General features: G+C 46.3%; 1 protein-coding gene across 2 annotated transcripts; it reads right to left on the bottom strand.

Moving 5' to 3' along the window:
• Window positions 1-10,497: 10,497 nt before the first annotated feature.
• NEK2 (NIMA related kinase 2) lies at window positions 10,498-22,567 on the bottom strand. 2 transcript variants are annotated; one of them, XM_068986253.1, is made up of 8 exons: window positions 22,472-22,567; window positions 21,053-21,270; window positions 20,531-20,771; window positions 17,763-17,845; window positions 16,904-17,030; window positions 15,677-15,896; window positions 14,114-14,239; window positions 10,498-11,081 (listed from the first exon to the last, which is right to left on the bottom strand). In XM_068986253.1, exons 1-8 carry the CDS (start codon window positions 22,565-22,567, stop codon window positions 10,855-10,857), a joined length of 1,338 nt encoding a protein of 445 aa, XP_068842354.1. In that variant the 3' UTR covers window positions 10,498-10,854. The 2 variants fall into 2 exon arrangements, with proteins under 2 accessions (XP_068842354.1, XP_068842355.1); XM_068986254.1 differs by lacking the exon at window positions 10,498-11,081 and adding an exon at window positions 13,757-13,797.
• Between the last annotated feature and the right edge of the window lie 540 nt (window positions 22,568-23,107).

Below are 23,107 nucleotides of genomic sequence, written 5' to 3'. Positions count from 1 at the left end.
ACGGTGTGTGTGTATGTGTGCCTGGTGGGAGTGGGGTGGGCACGGGTTAAGGGAGGATGGCAAAAAGCAGGTCACTAGGAACTTCTCTCTAAATACAAATGGCTGCTGCCTCCTTCCCAGGATAAATCTCAAGGGGGAAAGGGATATGCCAAGTGGGTCTTCCATCCACCCACCTCTGCAGCCCCAGCCTCTCCAGGGCAGAAGTCAGAGAGCAGGACATCAAGGGGATTTGCAGGAGTATTTTGAACACCCCACTCTCAAACGTGCCACCTGCAAAGGCTCCCATCTGGGGGGCAGCAGGGAAGCGCTGTCCATTTTCCAGCCTCTCCTTGGTGAGTGAGCCCCACATGGCATGGGATGGCACTCTGAACTTTAAGTTCCTGGCTCAGTGACTGGCATACAACAGGAGCTTAATAAAGGACTTGGAGACAAATGACGGAAGCCTCTCCCATGCTTTCCTGAAATCTCCTATCCTTCCTCTGCTCCCTCTATGCCAATCCGAGTGCCTCTCCTCCTGATCTCTGCTGGAAGTGAACATCCCTGAGCTATCACCCCTCCCCAGGCAGGTGGCCCAGTCCTGTGTCCCTGTCCCTGCTGATCCCACAGAGGAGCTGCTTGTGTGTGTGCTCTCTTACACAGCGAAAGGACTCTGTCCATCAGCATTATGGATTATCTTTGTTATGTCGGCTTAAAAAAACAAAAAATGCCTACACTTGGCCCAGATGAGCAAAGTCGTGGCTTCTGTTTTCTGTAATGAATCTAATAACTGTTGTCACAGTCTCCACCTGGTAGGGTAATGAGAGAAACATTCGGTAGGCTGTTTAATTGACTTCAATGGACTGGCTTGGGGTTTGGGGGGTAAATACACAGGAGTTCAAAATTCGACTCTAACGAGCCACTTGGTGACAAGGACCAGGGTTCTCGTGCTGCTCAGGGTGCTGGTGACTGGCCCCCTCGTGGCTCTCTGCTCTGGGTGGCCGTCTGGACTCGTGCATGAGCGGGGAGGGCCAGTCTGTCCCTGCAGCCCCTGCATCTGCTGCTGGCATCCATGGCAGGTGTGACCCTTGGCCTGGCCACCCTCACCCATGTCCCAAAAGTTCTGCTGACCCTAGAAGCATGGTTGTAATTCCCAATCAGCCCAAGACCCTTGTGCAGCCCTGTGGCCCCAGACAGACTCACACGAGCTCTGGGGCAGCCAGCTGGGCCCTCCCCCCTCCCAGTCCCTTCTCCATCACGCGGTGCCCAGGGCTTTAGGAAGGCCAGACCGGGCACCCTCTCACTCCCGTGTTGCCAGAGTCCCCGGCACAGGGCTTGCTCTACCTCCCAAACCCTCCCACTACCGGAGCTCGAGATGAGGATCCAGGCCCAAAGACTCTTTGCTTTTGCCTTTCCCCGCAGTCTGCTCAGCTTCCGTCCTTACTCTGGGACCTCTGCCTGGAGGAGGCAGAACAGCACATCCCTGACCTTGGTCCATCTTCTTCCCACAATTCTCTGGGCCGGGAAGAGAGGGCTCTTCTTGCTTCACTTTTCGCCTCACTCTCCCTCACATCCTTGCCGCCAGCGCGGTCCATGGACGAGCAGCATCGGCATCACCTGGGACCCCGGAAGAAATGCAGATTCTCGGACCCCGCCCCAGACCTTCTGAACTGAGTCTGCATTTTAACAAGGCTAGGTGATTTGTGTGCATGTGACGGTTTGAGGGGCAGAGCTGCTCACATCACAGCCTGGCTGCTTTCTGTCTTGTCTGATGTCAGATTCCGTCACGTCACCTGGCCCTCCTGGCCTGGTACTTGATGATATTCATGGGAGTTCAGCAAGTTTGGGAAATCCTTATCCTTCTTGCCAAAACCCAACTTCTGGATGGTGCAGACTCAAAAGTCTTGCCTTGGTGTCTTGGAAGTCACAAGCTGAACAGACACTTTCTTTCCTTCTCTCGACAGCCTCACTATTAGTCTTGATCCTCCCCAAGGCATGTTTCTTGAAAATAGGGGAGGAAAGAGGAGAAGCTAGGACTGTGAGAGAGAAAAACACATTGTTTCAAAAACTGCTCTCTCAGTTACCACAGCTTTTCACTCAAGCGTGGATGATGCCAGCATCCCACTTACGGGGTGAAGGGTCCTCTTTTCACAAGAATGCAAAGCGGGGACGTGCTCACCTTAGCACCCAGATGGCTCCACGTTTCTTGAGCAAGCAGACTGCCTTTATTTTGTAGGCCAATAGGGGAAAACCAAGCATTTTCCCCTTTCGCTTTGACTGCCAAGCTGTTTAGAGTCAACTTCGTGTCTCAGCAATGGTAAACGTATAATTATGTACAGTCCTTACATTGGACTCATTCTCTGTACCACTCTTCCTCCATAATTGTAATGTATGTGTTTTATTGTCTTATGAGCCACTTTAAAATCCTTCCTGAAGTCGGGAGGATAAATTCATGAATACATTTGTCCTATTTAATCCTTCTTCCAGATTAAGAAACAGAAGCTCAGAGAGATTAAACAAACAAGCCAAAGACAGGGCCCTTGCTGAGTGTCTAAGTGAGGCTCTCAGCTCTCTGCATGCAGAGCTGGCCACCAGTCGGAAGCACCTGGGGGCTTCCCCAATGGCTCAGCAGGCAAAGAATCTGTCTGTAAAGCAGAAGACACAGGGTCAATACCTGGGTCAGGAAGATCCCATGGAAGAGGGCGTGGCTACCCACTCCAGTATTCTTGCCTGAGGAATCCCATGGACAGAGGAGCCTGGAGGGCTACAGTCCATAGGGTTGCAAAGAGTCAGACACGACTGAAGTGACTGAGCTTGCACACACGCACCGGAAGCACTTGGGCGTGGTTCTCTTGGCAGGTGGGCGGACGTGCTGAGAAGGAGCAGAAGGGAGATTTGCATCAGATTTGCTCTGAGCCTTGGGACTCTCCATCAAGCATCATGGGGAAACTTTGCTCAGCATACTTTGGGGCCGCTAGGCCTGCTCAAGAGACTCCCTTATGCGATGTCCACCATTTGCGCAATTAACTGATGGTAAAGGTTCTCAAGGGCCAAGCTGGGGCCACCGTTTCACCTGTGACTGGAACAGGTGAATTGCTCTGTGGGAGTATTTCAAAGGTGTGTGCCCACCTCGCCCACAGGGTATTCCAGGCAAGCTGTTTTCCTCAAAGATAAGGTCATCTTCCTAGACATTTGAGATCAATGCAAAAGATGACACAAAGGAGCTATTTAGCAAAGAAGGAAGAGAATTTATATGCACCAAAAGGGAAGGATTATTGTTCATTGAAAAAAGCAAATGAAAGAGCAGTACATGTATTAAAATCCTTTATGCAAGTGTGCTGCAAGTACACATACTCAGATACATCTATGTAGACACACACACCGCAGATCAGAGATCACACAGGAGGTTTAGAAGAAACACCTAACATCAAACCGTTTACAGCTACTTCTGGAAAGAGAGACAGAAGGTGACATCATGGATGAGGAAACGTTGCTTTTTAATTTTTACTGTATGTATTTCCATATTGTTAGAATCTTTTTATTATTATTATTACTGTTTAAGTCTCCACTTTAAAGAAACACAAGTTAACAGTATGCTTTCAAAAAATTTGTTGGAAACCAATGATATAATTAAACTAGGAACTACTCATATAATTAAGAACTGCTTATATGCTCCAAAAACTCTAAGTCTTAAATGCAGTTTATCAAAGGGCTGAAAAGAGGAATAACCAACCAAACAAACAAACAAACAAAACACTTTTTAAAGGATTAGGATACCATGAAAGAACAAAGACCAAATTCACAATTTACAAAAAGAAACCTAAATTAGATGAATTCCTCCATTAAAGGACAGACTTTTAAATGCAATTCCTTGGTTAAAGGACAAAAACTTTTAAACTGAGTTAAGGGAGGAAAAAAAAAAACACCTAATATATGCTGTTTATAAGATACTTATTTAAAGCAAAACTGCAATAAAATCTATAAGCAAATATAACAAAAGTATTTTATGCCAGTGCAACTAACAGGAAACAATATTGAAATCAATTGTTGACAGTATGTTGATTGTGGACAATATCAACATCAGACAAAGCTTATTTTTTACACAAACAGAACCTTTCTATTAACGAAGATATAATTCACAAAGCTGAAATTCTCATAAAACCCTAAGCGACAAATTACTATGTCAATGTAATTGAGGGGCTTCCCTGATGGCACAGTGCCTGCAATGCAGGAGACACCAGAGACCCGGGTTGGATCCCTGGGTCAGAAAGATCCCCTGAAGGAAGAAATGGCAGCCCACTTCAGGATTCTTGCCTGGAGAATCCCATAGACAGAGGAGCCTGGCAGGCCACAGTCCACAGGGTCTCAAAGAGTCGGACATGACTAAGTAACTAAGCCCAGCACAAGCACAGAGTATTGAAGGGAAAGGTGTTGGAAATGGAAGAAACAGAAAGGCAATCAGTAGCAAAAGATTTTGACACATTTTGAGCTTTTAACAAATTAACAGGTAAGTAATAAGCAAGCACACAGTAAATACGTACCTCAAAATATATACATTATGTATCAAGCAGGGTTCTCCAGAAAAACTAATCATCATGCCTTGCAAAAGAACATAGAGTTATTTTCTTCTGTAATTCACGGAACATTTCATGGGTCACAAATAAAGATGTAAAGAAAAACCACGTTCTAAAATCTGGTCCCAATCGCTGAACAAAATGCAATTTTGTTCGGAGTTTTTACATTGATGCTATCACTTCGTAATTTAAGGACTTAAAAAAAAATGTATTGAATAAAATCAGCTGCTGTGAACACTTCTTGTGAACGTGGGCCTAAGATTACAGGGCATCCAGTTGCATCCAGAGGGTCAGTGTGTTGTCTCCAGAGAAAGTCAGGGCAGGCGAGGAGAAAGGTTTGCTTCCTGGCTGGGTGGCCGCAGGCAGGCAGGCAGTGACGGGCACCCTGAGACATCTAGACTCAGAAGCTCCAGCGGAGCCCCGGAACCCGCGCCGTCGCTGTGGTGTCAGAAACGTTAGGAGAGAAGCCTTGGTTGAGTAAGCTAGAGTGCCCCTACCGGCCCTTCGCAATATCGTGTTGAACCCAGCATTGCAGACGTGGGAGCTTCCCAGGCTACTGACCTCTGCCCTTCCCAGGTGGAGTGAGCTGAGGTTACGGGAAGGCAGGCCCTCACACGCCCATGGATTCCATCAGCTTTCATCACCCTCCTCACTGTGAAATCTGTCCACCCACTACGGATCCCTATTTTCCCAGCCACCAAGTCCAGGGAACGATAATCCTTCTGGTTGGAATAAAGACGTTCTCTCTATTCTTTCCTCATCAGCTGCCTTGTACTATCTTTGGCTTTCATCCTCAGTTCATTCTGGGAGGGCAGCCCCCCTGGGGTCTTTGAGGAAAATGGGCTTTATTTTGCAAGGAAGGTCGATTGGAAACAAAATATCTCCAAGGATATCTCCAAGACCTGAATAGGGTGGCCCTGGAGAAGATGCTGAGGAAAGAGCAGAGAGGCGTGGGGTCCTCCTGGGCTCACTTGAAAACCCCTCGTGGATCCTCCCCACCCCCACCGCATCAGTAACTGGTCTTTCTCAGCCCACAGTTCCGGAAGGCCCCTGGGCCAGAACCATGCTGGCTCTGGGTCCACCCTTCCTTAATCATTCAAATATCTTGAGTAAGGTTATGGATTATCACCCTTACCTCATCATTAGGGGAAACTAGATGGTCTGGGAGCAAAGCTAACCTCTTGTGGAGGCAAGCAGTAGAGGGTTGTAGTCAAGAGAACCACTTCGGAGTTAAAAACATCATTTCAGAAAGCAGCTGTGCTTCTTCCCAGCTGTGATCTCTGCGCTTCAGTTCCTCCGTGTAACATGTGACACTAATGATGTGAACTCCTCACGGGGCGTTGCGAGGACTGAATGAAATAATGAGAAGGCATTTAACCAAGGCCCACGAGTGATTTCTCTGTAACAAACCAGTTGCAGGGGGCCGTATAGCAAGGGTGCGCTGCTGGTATAACAGCTCCATGGCGCCACCTTGTGGTAGGTGTCTCTCAGAGCAGTAGGTTGCCGCTGCTGCTGCTGCTAAGTCACTTCAGCCGTGTCCCCATAGACGGCAGCTACCAGGCTCCCCCGTCCCTGGGATTCTCCAGGCAAGAACACTGGAGTGGGTTGCCATTTCCTTCTCCAATGCATGAAAGTGAAAAGTGAAAGTGAAGTCGCTCAGTCGTGTCCGATTCTTAGCGACCCCATGGACTGCAGCCTACCAGGCTCCTCCATCCATGGAATTTTCCAGGCAAAGTACCGGAGTGGGGTGCCATTGCCTTCTCCGGAGCAGTAGGTTGGTCTTTCTCAAAACCAGAGCCTCTTTTTCAAATGACGAGAAGCAGGTTGTGCTTGGTGAAACTCATCATTGTTTAAACATTCAAAGTCTGTAATGCTGTATTGATGTCACCTTAGAAAGATTTTAGAAAGCGATGCTGGAGAAGCACCATTTGGGAGGACTCTGCCCTCTCCGTTATCAAACAAGAAAGTGACAAGTGTTAGTCGCTCAGTTAGTCGCTCAGTTGCATCTGACTCTTTGCCACCCCATGGACTGTAGTCCGCCAGGCTCCTCTGTCCATGGGATTTTCCAGGCAAGAATAATGGAGTGGGTTGCCATGCCCTCCTCTAGGGGATCTTCCCGACCCAGGGGTTGAAGCTGGGTCTCTTACATTGCGGACAGATTCTTTACCGTCTGAGCCGTCAGAGAAGCCCCTACATGCTGGAGAAACATCATTGGGGAGGACGTGCCCTCTCCACCACCAAAGAGATCCTCTTCTTAGATTAATACATCATCATTGCCCAAATACCCTAGATGTCCCCAGCTTTAGGGGTGGAGATGCATAAGCAAATAAAGACATCTCAGTTCCCAAGCCTCTGTCTGCTTTCAAGTCCTGCCCGATCTCATCTCCCAGCCACATTCAACTTCCCCCTCCTCTATGGCATCTCTTCCCCGACCCCACACCCCACTCAAACCTTTCTGATCCCCCCCTCCACCCCACTTCAACCCTAACTTCTGCAGCACTAATTAGCACCTCTTCTGTGATTGCACCCCCATTTCCTCTGCCCCTTTCCTGCCTCAGTTCCTCTCCATAGCACTCAGCACTAACTCCCCGACGTGTTTCTTGTCTGTTTACTCTCTTGCCCCATTTGAATGGCACCTCCCTGAGAGCAGGGATTTCAGTCTTCCATGCTGTACCTTCAGCACCTTCTGGGACTTCCCTGGTGGCTCCGATGGTAAAGCGACTGCCTGTAATGCGGGAGACCCAGGTTCGATCCCTGGGTCGGGAAGATCCCCTGGAGAAGGAAATGCAACCCACTCCAGTACTCTTACCTGGAAAATTCCATGGATGGAGGAGGAGCCTGGTAGGTGACAGTCCATAGGGTCACAAAGAATCGGACACGACTGAGCGACTTCACCTTCAGCACCTTCAGCAGTGCCTGGCTGTAGGAGGTGCTCAATAACTTGCTGATTGACTAAAGGAAAGAATGAAAACAAAGATGGACTCTAAGATGGGAGAAACTAGAGAAGCTCTCAGCATGCCACAGGATTAAAAATAGGAAAGGAAACTCCTTTCCTAAGGTAGGAAAGGAGTTTCCTAAAGAAAGGGTAGGTAGGGTAGTATGGGGCCAGTGCGGTCACACAGGCTCTGCACTGTGGAAGGGCCTGGCATTTAAAAAGGGCTTCCCTGGTGGCTCAGAGGGCAAAGGATCTGCCTGCAATGTGGGAGACCCAGGTTTGATCCCTGGAGGAGGAAATGGCAGCCCACTCCAGTATTCTTGCCTGGAGAATTCCGTGGACAGAGGAGCCTGGCAGGCTATGTATGGTCCATGGGGTCGCAGATTCGAACACAACTGAGCGACCTACACTGTGACTACTACCTGGAGTCTAATGCTCCGTGTTTGTAATCTTGAAAGTCGTAGTGCTGTGGAATTTGTGTTTCGTAAGTCCAGTCCAGTAGGACCATGGTGCAGATTGGCTTAGCGCCTCGGCTCAGGCATGGGTCTGCCACCAAGTCCCCCACCCCTGGTGCACCGGGCCCCATCCGGCATCCCACTCTCTGCTCCCAGAGGGGTCTTGGGCACGGGCAGGAGAGGATGCCCAGAAGCCTTTCAGGACAGAGGATGCCCATCTCCCTCCCGGGCTGGCAGCCCCATCGCATGGTGGGTGGGCAGCCAGCTAGACGCCTTCTCTTGGCAGGGGTGATCCAAACACCTCACTCGAGGTACACAGAAAGTCCTGGCTTGGGGGTGACCCACCTGTTGCAGCTGGGGCTGTGGGCTCGACTCCTCCAACCTGACAGCGTGTCATGCTTGTTCAGAGTCACGGGACCCCGAACGCCTATCACAGGCATGCGTGTCTCTTCCGGCCAGCCTGAGGCATCCTCCCAGATGAGTCACTGAATGTGAGTTATATAATTTCAGTGATTCCGCCAATGAGCTAAATGTGCTGCTATCTGCATTTACAACTGGCATCACACAATATAAAAGATGAATAGCAATTTCATGCTAATAATTTAAAACTTCAATTTTTCTTAAGGAATTAAAGAGCAAATAACACCACAATAAGCAGAGAGATTTGGGAAGAAAGGACGAGGCTTTCTATGTACCTTTAATGGTACTTACTTCGTGCTTTTTGAAGAAGGAGCCCCACATTTTTATTTTGCTCTGGGCCCTGCAAATTATAACACTGACATCGAAGTGGCCTTGTTAGGATTAATCTGTGGGTATACCATGAAGGCACTGTAATCAGTTTGATTGTATTGCAATATTATAAATCTTTGCTGGAACTACACTATCAACTGTGTAATAAACCTGTAATAAAATAGCTAACAGCAAAGAGATCAAACCAGTCAACCCTAAAAGGAAATTAACCCTGAATATTCTTTGGAAGGACTGATGCTGATGCTGAAGCTCCAATACTTTGGCCACCTGCTGTGGAGTCCACCCCTTAGAAAAGACCCTGATGCTGGGGAAGATTGAAGGCAGGAGGAGAAGGGGATGACAGAGGATGAGATGGCTGGATGGCATCACTGACTCAATGAACATGAATTTGAGCAAACTCTGGGAGACAGTGAAGGACAGGGAAGCCTGGCATGCTGCAGTCCATGGGGTCGCAAAGAGCCGGACATGACTAAGCAACAGAACAATGAAATAGCTAATAAAGGAGTTGTTTTTCCTATTTATTATAACTCTTCATAACTTGGTCTTAGTTCATTAAGCTAAAAGGATTAGCGTTGCCAGCAAAACATCACATGAAAAATGCAATGGGCACAGCAAGGACTGCTAATTCATCTTACAAGTCAGAGCTTTAAAAGTAACAAAAAACCCATCAAGACCAAAATGAGTTTTGGCGGGGGATATGACCAACCCAGATAGCATGTTGAAAAGCAGAGACATTACTTTGCCAACAAAGGTCCATCTAGTCAAGGCTATGGTTTTTCCAGTGGTCATATATGGATGTAAGAGTTGGACTGTGAAGAAGGTTGAGTGCCAAAGAATTGATGCTTTTGAACTGTGGTGTCGGAGAAGACTCTCGAGAGTCCCTTGGACTGCAAGGAGATCCAACCAGTCCATTCTGAAGGAGGTCAGCCCTGGAATTTCTTTGGAAGGAATGATGCTAAAGCTGAAACTCCAATACTTTGGCCACCTCATGCAAAGAGTTGACTCATTGGAAAAGACTTTGATGCTGGGAGGGATTGGGGGCAGGAGAAGGGGACGACCGAGGATGAGATGGCTGGATGGCATCACTGACTCGATGGATGTGAGTCTGAGTGAACTCCGGGAGTTGGTGATGGACAGGGAGGCCTGGCGTGCTGCGATTCATGGGGTCGCAGAGTCGAACACAACTGAGCGACTGAACCGAAATGATTCCAAGTGTTCGCTGAGGTCAGGTATCTCAGGAGTGGCGCTCTGACATTCAGCTGTGGGGACCATCCCGTGGGGACGCAGGGTGTTTAGCAACAGCCTCCCTCCAACCACGACACTGCAAACACCTCCAGGCCTCGCACTGCCCTGGTGAGGACCACCCACTTGCATGGACAACCAGTCGCCAAGTGACCACACAGCCCTCGGAACCATATTCCCTGCCCTTGCTTCCCGTGCCTGCAAGCCATATTAGATTCTCTGCAACTACGATCAACCTATACAAGAGACACTGGATATAGGAAAACTAACGAATTCTTTTATTTAGTGAGAAAGAGGTGGACAAATGAAAGCTCACATACTGCTAAAAAGAAGGAAAAAAAAAAGACACCACTGTACGGCTCTTGGGAACATCACATTCTCTTCCCTAGCCTCCCACAGAGTAGTGGGTATTTATAAGCGAGATGTCAAGGTTTTAGTGACCTATCTATAACCCAGTTAGGTTTTCTCTAAGCTAAGAACATTTAAAACCTCAGACTTTTATTAAAACATTTAAAACTTCTAGACATGACAGCTGTAAGCACACCATTCAGTCCCTTAAAATGTCTCAGTACGCACTGCTCCTGAGTCAGTATCTTTTCCTAATAGTATTCCCCATCCCCCTACATTTAGAGTATAACATTTCATGTTCCAGTAGTAATCACACACAGGATTAAAAGCCCAACCAGCCAAGAAAGTGTTATTCTTTCTATGAAGTGTCCATTACAAAAGGAAGAAAAATGAACGGTGTGGACTTTGGTCCAACTGGCGCTGGAGGACTGCAGGATTAATACCCAAATATCCTGCCAGCTCTACAAGAAGTGCGGCTCTCAGAACCACAGAAACGGGTTACAGCAGTCAATTTTTCATCTACAAAGCGCCAGCGACGTGAAGTACTCTGCACAGGTCTGTGTCTCTGGCCCGGCTAGCGCATGCCCAGGATCTGCCTGCTTTTCAGCTGGTAAGTCTTCTCAACGTCCGACAGGGCTTGAGCGCGAAGCTGAGCAGCGTGAAGCCTTTTTTTCAGGTCCTTGCACTTGGACTTGGAGGTGAGCTGACTCTCAGAATTCTCACCCCGCATGACGTTCTCTTTACTCTCCCCACTGAAGTGAACCTTCTTCTTCACAATCGACGATGGGAGATCAAACAGTTCTTCAGAAAGAAAAAAGAAAAAGCGGTTTGAGTTACGTGAACAGGCATTCGGCTCCTCCACACTTGACCAAACTTATTGAACATATTGACTCTCTCAGTTCCCATGTGAAACCTGGGTACCTATCATTCTCTCTGGGACAGGAATGCTAAGCAGCATCCAACTGAGTGTTAAAGACCTTACTGGCTTTATTTAACGACTCATGACTGGGGTGGCATTGCATCCAGCACATAGAAAGGCTCCAAGGACCTGTACAAAATGAAAGCCTTTTATAGGCAAGAGGGGGCAGGATGATGAAGTAATACCAGTGGAGAGGGGCCTGCCTGTGGCAAGATCACTTTCCTTTAGGGGACAGCAGGGATCTATTAGGCAGATGACCTCACTCGTGCTGACCAGGTAATTCCAGGTTGACTAGTTTAAGATTCCATTTCTGGGAGAGGCTGAAACTGTGATGAAATTAAGCACTGAGTCTTGATTTGATGATGGTTGGTAACAAGTGACTCCACTTTACAGTGCAGGGGAGACAGGAGATGTGGGTTCGATCCCTGGGTCAGAGGAGGAAACAGTAACTCCTCCAGTATTCTTGCCTAGAAAAAAGTTTCATGGACAGAGGAGCCTGGTGGGCTACAGGCCATGGGTTTGCAGAGTTGGACACAAATGAGCAGGTGGCTCTGTTTTGGACCTGTTGTTTCTTGTTTAATAGGTCAGGGGCTGTGGTTGGCAAAAGTCAACTGGCCTTCTAATCTGTAGTCAAAAATCAAGGAACGTATGCTTCACTCTCTTATCAACCTTCCTCTTAAGGTTAAATGCACTGAAGATTGTGGGCCACAATATAAAACTTCTGAAATCAATGTTATTTATCTCTGTTCTTCAAAACAAGTGCCATTCTACCTGGAACACATTACTTCCAGGTAAGTATGGAAGCAGAAGATCTTTTCTATAGCAAGCACCTACAGCTTTGGCTAAATACTTAAGAATACATTTTAAAATGTTTAACTCACCAGAAACTTGTTTCAAAAAGAACCTAAGCAAATTCAGCACAATAAAAGTAAATCAAGTGAACAGAAAGTGAAAAATGTGTACTTTTAATGGGAAGAAAAATAATTTACTTAAAGTGGCTACACTATTAGGAACTGGCAGGATTATTTGGGGGTTGGGAACTGGCAGGTTTGAATTCCAGAAACTTTTGTTTCTCCTTTGTATTCATTTAAAGGAAATACGTTCAAATATTTACTGAGCTTACCCTATGGGCCATTGTGGACCAAACAAAGGCCCTACTGTGGCAGCAGGAGATAGCATCTACAGATAAACAAGTCCATACGAGTATTTGAGGGTGGTACGTGTGCTGTGGCGGGGGGGAGGGAGGCAGAGGGTCTGGGGGTGTTTGCAGCGAGGAAGCCTCATAATAAGGTGACTTCTGAGCAGGGACACGAGGACAGAGAGGAGGGAAAAAGCCACGTGACTATCTGGAGAACATTCCAGACCACAGGCATGGAGAGGTCCCAAGAGAGGAACAGGCTACAGAGAGAAATGCCGCGCTTTGACTGTCCCGACTTCCTATTTCACACACTCTTTCTCCGCAAAGCATTAGGAGATTGTTTTTAGGCCTCAACTCCATGGTTTCAAATAGACCCACCTTTATCAACACAAATAGCTACCCATTTGAGAGCAACAGTGTAAACTGTAAATCCTAATGAAATAGTTTCAGAAGAAAGAAAAGTGTTTGGAAAATGAATTAGTATTTCCTTAAATAAAAGAAGAAAGAGAATTAGCATTCACTAAATAGACTAAGGAGCACTTTCGAAAGATGCTGTTGCTAACTGTGATGACCTCAACTTAGTTTTCTCACAGCTGAATTCCAGAGCCTAAGGATGAGGAGGGGGCACTGCCACTGTCCTGGGCTCACCAGGGCGCCCTCTCCCCACTGCTTTGCTGCTTTTCTTGTTGGTGTTCAGCCGCTCAGTCATGTCCACCTCTTTGTGACCCCAAGGACTGCAGCCCGCCAGGATTCCCTGTCCTTCACCATCTCCTAGAGCTTGCTCAAACTCATGTCCACTAAGTCAATGCTTTTCTTAGGTTCTGCACAAGTTCAGTTCTTCAAAATATCTCCGACCCACACTGGAAACTGCATCCTCACAGCTCACTTTAAGTCTTTGCCATGACTTGCACACAGGTGAATTCTTCTACCTACATACCCTACAAAGTGAAACACAGCGTTCCTCTCCAGGACTTCTCACCCTCCGCTCAAAGACTCTCAGGGAAAGACGGAAATAAACTCTTTAACTGGAAGAGCCGTCCCCAACAGGGCCTTCAATAATTCTCAGCAATGGACCTGATGCATGAAACTCACCCAGATAAAAATTATTCCTCATTCTATCATGACTTATGTCTAGTTTGTCTTTATGGATGGCAGTGCAGAATCTAAGAAAAGTTGAAATAAATATTACAAAAATACTGAAATGGTAGGTAGTCATATTGAGAAAAAAGATACTTCCATCACTAGTTTCATTTATTTCCCTTGCTTATTACAGAGCATATATAGATATTAAACAATCACATTTTGACATATACATGTAACTGGAACGGGTCTTAGCAAAGAGCCAAAAGTGATGGCCTGTTCTACAGTTGGTTTGTCACACCTTTTAAGCCACGGTTTCTGTGAAGGATCTGGCAAGTGTTAGTTGGTCATGCGGCAATAGTAAAATGCTGGGATTTTCACTTGAAAAGGGAGAGAAATGTAGAATTCTGATAATATACCTGGAGAAAAACCTGAAAGGCACAGCAACTTTTTATGACCTAATTTTTAATAATAAATATCAAATACTGCACATGTAGTTTGACAAAGTGAACAAAACTGAAGACGAACTCATCCCCACGCACAGCCTCACGTCTCTGATCCCAGAGAGTCCACGACGGCTAGAGCAGAGTCCTTACCTCCACTGAGCCACATCCACCCAACCGAGTCCATCTCACAGCTCAGGACTCTGGAAAGCTAACGCGGGCAGCAGCTCCTGCTCAGAGCTGGCTCTCATACCTGAGCCGCCCGCCAGAGACAGGAACTTCTGCTCCTTCAGCAGGCTGTAATTCTTCAGCAGACCTTCCGCTCTGGCCAGCTTGTTCTCCGCCAGCCTCTCACGGACACAAAGCTCGCGCTCTTTCTCTTTAAAAAGGGAATAGAACAAAACAGACAGAAATGAACAAGCGGCTCTGGATGCAAACGATTCACGTCTGGTTACCTTACTGGCTCGTCCTTATCGGGAGGCTGGCACCTGGCCGCCGATGAGACACGCCAGTCAACTGGACGGTCCCCGCGTCACAACCCAGGGTGTCAGTGTGTTGTCTCAGGTTCCCTCCTACGGACCAGCTAAAGCACAAGTACAAAGTCAGCTTCAACTTTCGGTCGTGATGTGTGGGAATAACTCACAGGGGGAGCAAAGAGCTCCCGCCATCCTGCTCGCCCCTGGGAAGGGCCGACAGCTCACTCTCCGGGCGTTACTCAGCCCCAACCCCCTCCCTCGGAGTGAACAACAGCACCCAAAGAGAACGGAAAAAACCACAGCACAGTGAGGTGCGACTTCTTTAGATCAGTAACGAAGGCTATTATTTTTTCATGGCCCAGCATTTAGAGTGCAGATTTCAGCTGCTACATGAAATTAGAGAACACTGAGGCAAGGTAAAAAAAAAGTTTTTGCTTGTTTTTTGTGGGTTCTTTTAAAAGAATGCCTTTAACAGAAGAGACTAAGATTTTCAGGCAAGCACAAGTTGTTCCTCCTACAGAGCTTGTATCTCACAGTCCCCGATGATTATCATTAGGAAGTAAAACATTAACTAATGTATTTGCATCTTTTATAAGTATATTTAAATAGAGTACTTTAGAAATACATTTAAAATTAAATATAAGTACATTCATAAGTGAATGTGCATTGGCGTAAAGCTGCAGAAGTGAGAGCAGGTGGGGCACCAGGGTGGAGGAGACTCATGGTCTCTCTCCCCTCTGTGTCAAAAGGCAGAGCCCCACCGTTGACGCCGCCCTGTGGAACCCCCACACCTGGCTAGCAGCTCTCACTTCAGAGGCGTCAACAGACTCAACATCAAAAACTCCTGTGTCCATCAATACCCATCACAGGATTTAAACATCTTGTATCCGCAGCCTCTACGAAACGATCTGAACACGTATGTCTTACACACTGTGCAATTTTAGAGCTGGGCTGCGCTGCAGCGTCATGTCAGAAGGGAGAAGCGATGGCTTTGATTCTGGAAGGTGGTGAATTCTAAGAGATTCTTTACGATGGGAAACCTTAGGGCCCGTATGTTAAGGAATGAAAGAAAACAGTGACTCTAGAGTACGGGGTGATGACCCCTGTGCTGGGCTGTCATGGTTAGGGCGCAACAGCATGGTGACAGCGGCTGATCTCGGAGAAAGAGGCTCAGCATGGAGGAGCCACAAGCCTGATATAGGCATTTTGGCTGTGCGAGTATTTATAAAAATGCCCTGCAAGGACAGACGTGAGACCCTCCGTTCAGGCAGACGCTCACACACTAGGATCAGCCTCCAAGAGCACTGGGCTTCGCCCCTCACCTTACCCCCCAGACTTACGCTCCAGGCTTTCTTCCCTGGCCTTGAGGGCTGCCTCCCGCTCCTGCAACTGTATTTCCTTCAGTTTCAGCTCACTCAGCACAGGGCTGGAGTCCTGCAGCTTTTCTGGTTCTCCTAATCGCCGCCCTCTCCTCTCAGGATTTCTCCTTTGCTCTTCGGCAACCAAGTCTGCTATCAAAGGATTCTCAAGAATTTCTTCAACAGAAGGTCGATGGTAATCCTAGGGGAAAAATACTCGGTGTTGCAAGCAGGCTTCATAATGGACGGACTACTTATCCTGAAAGAGCAGTGACATTTAAAACAGCATATATGCCAAAGCAAAAGAAAAGGCTCCTTTACAGGTGGCTCTTTTTTTTTTTAATCAGGTGTGCAGTGTCACAGTTCAATATCTATGAACACCACAGAGAGATCCCTGACACAATTCCAGCTACCATCCATCACCATGCAACTGACCCCCTTCACCCATTTTGCCCGCTGCCCCCTCCCCACATAGATGGGGTCTTAAACACCTGAAAAGTAAATTCACTGGTGGCTTTAACTCAGGAGGCTCTGGGTCCACAAATCGATGCAGATTTTAACTTACCTTTGCTCCCCTTTAGGCTCAGCCCCTGTGCTGGGCTGGGTAGCATTGCCAGGGTCCGTTTGGGGGCACCCTCTGCCCTTGTGTCTCTGAACCATATTAAGCAGGACACTCTCTCCCTGACCTCCAATCCTGTTACTTCACTTGTATCCTTCAGTTTGAACTCCCACAGCATGTACCTCTGTTCTTACACCAGCCTGATCCCCCCAACCCCACCGCCAGGTTTGTCCTACATAGTCTCTTCGAGTCATTTCCCCTCTGCTCTTTTGCCCCCCACCCCCCCACCCCCACCCCACTATTCCCATCTCTCATGGTCTCTAATCTCTCCGAGTGAGAGCAGAGTAATAAGATCTTATTATTTCTGGCCCCTTCCTGCACCATCTGCTGCGCTGAGGTAGGCAAGGACAAGGTGACTGATGCTCTCAATCCTTACTGCTCCAAGCAGGGCAGAGCGTGGGAGGAGACATAAAGAGAGCAGAGACGGGCAGCCAGCAATGTGCCAAGGATATATGTTTTCACTTGTGTTAACGGAGCAGATTTATCAGCTAAGGAAATCTATTTAATGTTTCTTCAGTCTCACTGCTCCACAACAGCACATGCTGCAAAATTTAACTGAGGATGAAAACATGTCATCTTATAAACTTTACCTTTAAATTTAACATCCTCGTAATAATGTCATTTAATTCATCAGAGTAACGATATGGAATTCGCCTGAATTTGCCCTCTCTGATCTTCCCAGCTAGTTCCTTCTGGTTGAAAGCTGTAAATGGAGGCCTGAAGAGAAAAAAATGAATTTTTAATGTAAAAATGAAAATATATAAGAAGCAGCAAATCAAAAGCAGAGTTTAAGGTCCAGTTTGTATTTATGCTTCTGCCTCTGGGGCCTTCTTCTGTAGCTGAGTTTCCCACCCTTGGCACTTCTGACACTTGGAGCTGAACAGCTCTGTTATGGGCGCTTGTCCTGTTCATCCTTACTATGCTTGCAGCACGGCTGATCCCTGTCCCTTAGATATCAGTAGCTATCCATAGCCATGACAACTAAAATGTCTCCAGACATTGTCAAGTATCCCATGGGAAGCAAAACTGAGGGGGTAAAATTTCCCTTCCCTGCTTGAGAACCCCTGCTCTACAGAAGAGTTTAGAATGGAAAAAAAAGGGACAGAAAAAAGGGAAAGAAGCAGGGTTCCGTCCTGTCAGACCGCTCCTCTAGATCCTCATTTCCTTTCTTCCACGGGCCCGACCTACGTGCTCGCCCTGTGAGCTACACTCAATCTGACAGGGAGGCACCTAACCAGGTTACAAGCTTGAGAAGTCTAGATTCAGCCTCAGGGGTTATGCTATTAACTTGCAACTCATTTTTTAACCTGCCCATCTACCTTAATTTTAATCCAAGGTATGACTCTTTCAGACTTGAAAGTGCATGGATGCTCCAAAAGCTGAACCCAGTGACAGGTGACAGACCTAAGCCTATACTTCAGACTAGAATCCCGTCTTCACCATACTTACATTAACGCACATAATTCATACAGCAAACAACCCAGTGACCAGATATCCGACTTCTCGTTGTAGGACATGCGATTCATTTGTTCCTTTAGTAAGGAAAGAAAAGCGGAGATTAAAGTTTACTTTGTTTTAAAACAGACTCACAGACACAGAGAACATACTTGTAATTGCCAGAAGGGAAGCAGGGGAAGGGAAGGATTGGGAGTTTGGGATCGGCAGATGCAAACTATTATATACAGGATGGATAAAAAAACAAGGTCCTACTCCATAGCACAGGGATCTACAGTCAAGAACCTGTAACAAACCATAATGGAAAAGAACATAAAGAAGAATGTGTGTGTCTGTGAATATGTATAAAACTGAATCATCTTGTTGCATAGCAGAAATTAACACATCAACTATACTTCAATAAAATAATTTTTTTTAAGTTTGCTTTAAAACTTATAAAATTACTCCTGGGACAAAGATGAAACCTTAAAGTTTAATAATAGTCACTCAAAAAAAAAGAAAAATTTTTCTATTATAAATATATCATATCTATAACAAAAGTTTCAAATACAAAAGGCTGATTTCTCTTACATTAGGTCTTACATAATAAGATGGTACTCTATCTTTAAATTGATAATGAAAAAAAGGCAATGATCTTATCCTAATACACTTTGTCATATATAATCCTTTCACCTATTTTTCATTCACAAACATTTATTGTGTTACTACAGGCAAGGCACTGGAAACTCAAAGGTGAACATGAGACCTCTCTACCTCAAGGAATTCATAATCTAGAAACTCTATTTCAAAGAACCAGAGAAAAGTCTAAGATAACATCTAGCTCACATTTAAATGGATATAGACATTAAAGGTTAATTGACTCACCCATTTATGTATTTTTCCCTTAGTCCACTGTATATACCACAGTACTAACTAATAATCTCATTGCCTATTTAACTACCTGCCTTTCTTAACAACAGTCCACCATGGCTCTTATTTTCAGCTGAGGACACGGAGGCAAGCACTGTATTGAAACCTTCAGGAGGCTTCTGAGTATTCTAAAGTCCAACAGGTGAGTCTGGCACCACCTCCTGGCAATCAATCCCATAGGGAAGGCTCAACTGACCTAATTACAGGGACAGGAGGGAGCAGGAAGAAAAGAATTGCACAGGTTTCAAATTTTCCAACCACCACCCCTGGATAATTTTCCTTGGCTTCTATTTGGAATCTGATCCAGTGAGAAAATGACACTGTTCTGGCCTTATCAGATCTTGGTCAAAAACAAAGTCATTAATTTATAAAATTGTATACTGTAGTCAGATTGCTTAACAAAAAGATTTACAAAATCTGGAAGCATTTGTGAACTGCTAAAAAAATGAATCTCTCTCCATTTTATTCTGTTCATCTTTTGTATTTAACACATTGATTGGTGCTATCACTTATTGATTCAAGTTTTTTAAAAGTTACCGTGCTATGCTTAGTCACTTAGTTGTGTCCATCTCTTTGTGATCCAATGGACTGTAGCCCACCAGGCTCCTCTGTCCATGGAGATTCTCCAGGCAAGAATACTGGAGTGGGTTGCCATGCCCTCCTCCAGCAGGATCTTCCCAAACCAGGGATCAAACCCATGTCTCCTGCATTGGAGGCAGATTCTTTATTGTCTGAGTCACCAGGGAAGCCCAAGAATACTGGAGTGGGTAACCTATCCCTTCTCCATGGGAACTTCCCAACCCAGGAATTCAACCAGGGTCTCCTGCATTGCAGGTGGATTCTTTACCAACTGAGCTACCAGCGAAGTCCCAAAAGTCACTAAAGAGCCACACATAATTCATACCCTTTGACCCAGCAATTTCATTTTGAGAGCTATACACCAAGGAAATAATCAAAGAGGAAGAAAGAATAATTCCTACAAAGATATACACAGCAGTCCTCCTTAGAATGGTGAGACATTTTGGAAACAAAACATCCAGCAATAGAGGAAACCGGTAAGTGGGTGGAAACAGTACCTCCGCAGTAGGAAAAGGCAACAACAAAGAACAAATACTAAAGGTTAACACTGCAAAAATATGCCTCCAGGAGTGAGTCTCCTGGGCCCTGAATCTCCACACACAAGAATCATCTAGGGAGTCTGCTAAAATACAGAGTCCAAAATAAAAAGGTGGGGGACAAAAAGACAAAAAGTTGAGTGCAAAGACCAGTTCCAGAGGTCCTAAGTCCCTGGACTGGAGCCCAGGACTCTGCATTTTAAACTATCACTCCAGCTGAGAACAAGCTGGTGTCCAGGACCTATGGCACTTTGGAAGTACTGTACTTAAGGGCAGAGACAAAACCTATTTCATCTCTATGATCCCCAAGCTTAGCACGTGGCAGCCATTCAGTGAGTCTGACTTGCATTGCTGATATAGGAGTTTAGCGGTCTGGTGGTGGGACTTCCCTGGGGGTCCAGTGGTTAAGACTTCGCCTTCCAATGCAGGGAGTGCAGGTTTGCTCCCTGGTTGGGGAGCTAAGATCCCACATGCCTTGTGGCCAAAAAAACAAAGCATAAACAACAGAAGCAATACTGTAACACATTCAATAAAGACTTTAAAAATGGTCCACATCAAAACAAAAAATAATAATAATCTTTTAATGGTCTGACGGTCCATTTGAAAATTATCAATTCAAAATAAAACAGTATTATTAATTCTTGGCTATTAGATATTACTAAACAAAGAAATAAATTTCCTTGCTTGAATGCTTAGCATTAAGATGTTTTAAAAGTATATACATTTTGAAATACTTACAGGAGACATGTAATAAGGTGTGCCAACAAATGTTTTCGCAAAACTTGTATCGTGGTTTAATATTCTAGCTAGCCCAAAGTCTCCAAGCTTAACGTTCTGCTTGCCATCCAGAAAGACATTGGCTGGTTTCAGATCCCGATGCAGCACAGTGTGGCCGCCATCACTTCGTCTGTGACATTCCTTTAGGGCCAGAGTCAACTGAGCCATCACACGAAGAACAAACTCTTCATCCAAGTATTGTCTGAAATCAAAGCAGTTATGTAGCATGTATCTGCTGAATGAAACCATTACAAAGATGACAGGATGTGAATTATCTAGTTTTCTAAGTATACACATAGGGAAATAAATTATTTGGATATGAAATTCAAGTGTTGACTTACCAGGGATTTTCTAAAGTACTGTGGACCCACTGAACAAACACAAGAAGACTCTTCCCCATTACTAAGTACTTTGTCCCTGATCCTAATATAGGATGTTTCCAGAAACAAAACTAGGCCCATTTAAGAGATGAATTTATCTTACCTTTCCTTGGTTCCCTTTGAAATCACACCAGCCAGGTCTCCTCCTTCGCAGCATTCCATGACAATATACAGGGTTGTGTTGGTCCGGTCAATAATTCTATCATAGTAGCGGACAATGTTTGGATGTTTCAGCTCCCGAAGCAAATTCACTTCAGAAACAAGCATTTGTTTCTCAGTTTCTGTCATGGAGCCATAGTCAAGTTCTTTCCAAACTAATATCTGAAATAAAAATTTCCAAGGTATAAATGAACTCACTATAATCTCAAATTTTTCAAATTAAAAAAAAAAGTTACTTATTTAGTAAACAGATCATACAGTCACTATTTATCTAATTTAGTTTAATGAACTGAGGACCCCTGAGTTTATTTCCATAACCTTCCCCTAATTTTTAAGCAGTGAATGATGCAACAGAGGGTGATGAGGGAGGTTAGGCCGCCCCCAACCCCCCGCCCTCAATGCCTAGTGGGAGGTTGGCAGAAGGTACTCTAGTCAAAGCTGGAGCAGAGGCGATTGAAGTCCCCGACCATTCCAACTAGTCAAGATTTCTAGGGTAAGAGAACTTAGTAAAGACCCTTCCATCTGAGCTAACTTCCTTTCCATTATTTTTTTTTCTGTGTGGGTCTACCCACACACCTTGGGAGATATTAATCTAACAATCGGAATAATGAGTTGGTGATGGACAGGGAGGCCTGGCTAGCTGCGATTCATGGGGTTGCAAACAGTCGGACACGACTGAGCGACTGAACTGAACTGAACTAAAAGAATTCTGACTACAAGACATAAAAGTTCTAGGTTCTGATGGTTATGACAGAGAATTACATTTCTCTAAAAACAGCTCAGGAGTCAGCTACCAGTCACCAACAGAAGGCCCATGGCAGGTCAAAGCAGAAAAAAGGAAGAAAATGGAAGAGAATGGAAAAAAGACAGGAGAAGAAAAAATATACATATATATATATACATACATTCTATTTGGCACATTTTATTAGTTTTACTTTGGCCACGTGATAAGAGCTGACACTGGAAAAGACTCTGATGCTGGGAAAGACTGAGGGCAGGAGGAGAAGAGGACGACAGAGGACGAGATGGTTGGAAGGCATCACCGACTCAATGGACATGAACTTGGGCAAACTCCGGGAGCTGGTGAAAGACAGGGAAGCCTGGCGTGCTGCAGTCCACAAGGTTGTAGAGTTGGACACGACTGAGCGACAGAACAACAACAACAAAGAATTAAGGCACAGATTCACAAATTAAAAAAAAAAAAGGATGCGGCTTCCCATCCCTCGAGAGACCCAGGACAGACACAGATCTGGGGGAGAAGGCTGGCTCTTCTGAGCACCCTGCTTTTCAGATGCACACCGCCAGGCTCCCTGCTTCCTCTGGGCGGCCTGGGGGCGGAGGCAGGGACCAGGCCCGCGCTCACCTTGCCGTCGCTCTTCCTGCGGATCTTCTGGCAGCGGCCGTAGGAGCCGGTGCCAATGGTGTACAGCACCTCGTAGTCCTCCACCCGAGTCGGCATGGCGGGGCCCGCGCAGGACGCCTGCGGGCCGTATAGTCTCCTCAGAGCTCCAGCCCCGACGCTCAGCAGCCCTGATCTGCAGCCCCGGTTTAACCGTCGCGGGCCCCGACCTCGCAGCCTATTGGCTCGCGGTAAGGCCGCTTCGCCTCTCTAATTGGTTAAGAAGAACACAACACGCTGGGCATCTTGGGAAAAAGGTATCGCTAGGCAACCGCGTCGGCGTCTGTGTCGACTTCCGCTGCCAACCTCCAGGGAGAAAGGGGCGGAGCTAAAGCCCAAGGTGGGCTGGGGACCGAAAGCTGCAGCGAGTGGGCGGTCCCCGCCACCTAGTGCCTCCTCCGGCTGAGGTTGCCGAGGCAACCTAAGTCCAGAGATCTTTCTTCAGTTATTAGCGCACAGCCTCAACCGACTGCCTTCTGACCTTTGCACTGTGACCTCTCACTCTCCGGCACGCGCCCTCCGCTCTCAGGTTCCCGCCCCCTGAACCCGGGCGGGGTCATATACTAAATCCTGGGCAAAAGCTGAGTGCAGAGGTGAAAA

The sequence above is a fragment of the Capricornis sumatraensis genome, chromosome 14, assembly GCF_032405125.1.
Source record: "Capricornis sumatraensis isolate serow.1 chromosome 14, serow.2, whole genome shotgun sequence".
In the NCBI taxonomy this organism is placed as follows: Eukaryota; Metazoa; Chordata; class Mammalia; order Artiodactyla; family Bovidae; genus Capricornis; species Capricornis sumatraensis.
Note: the sequence above shows the minus strand (reverse complement) of the source record. Positions and strands in the feature narration are given on the sequence as shown.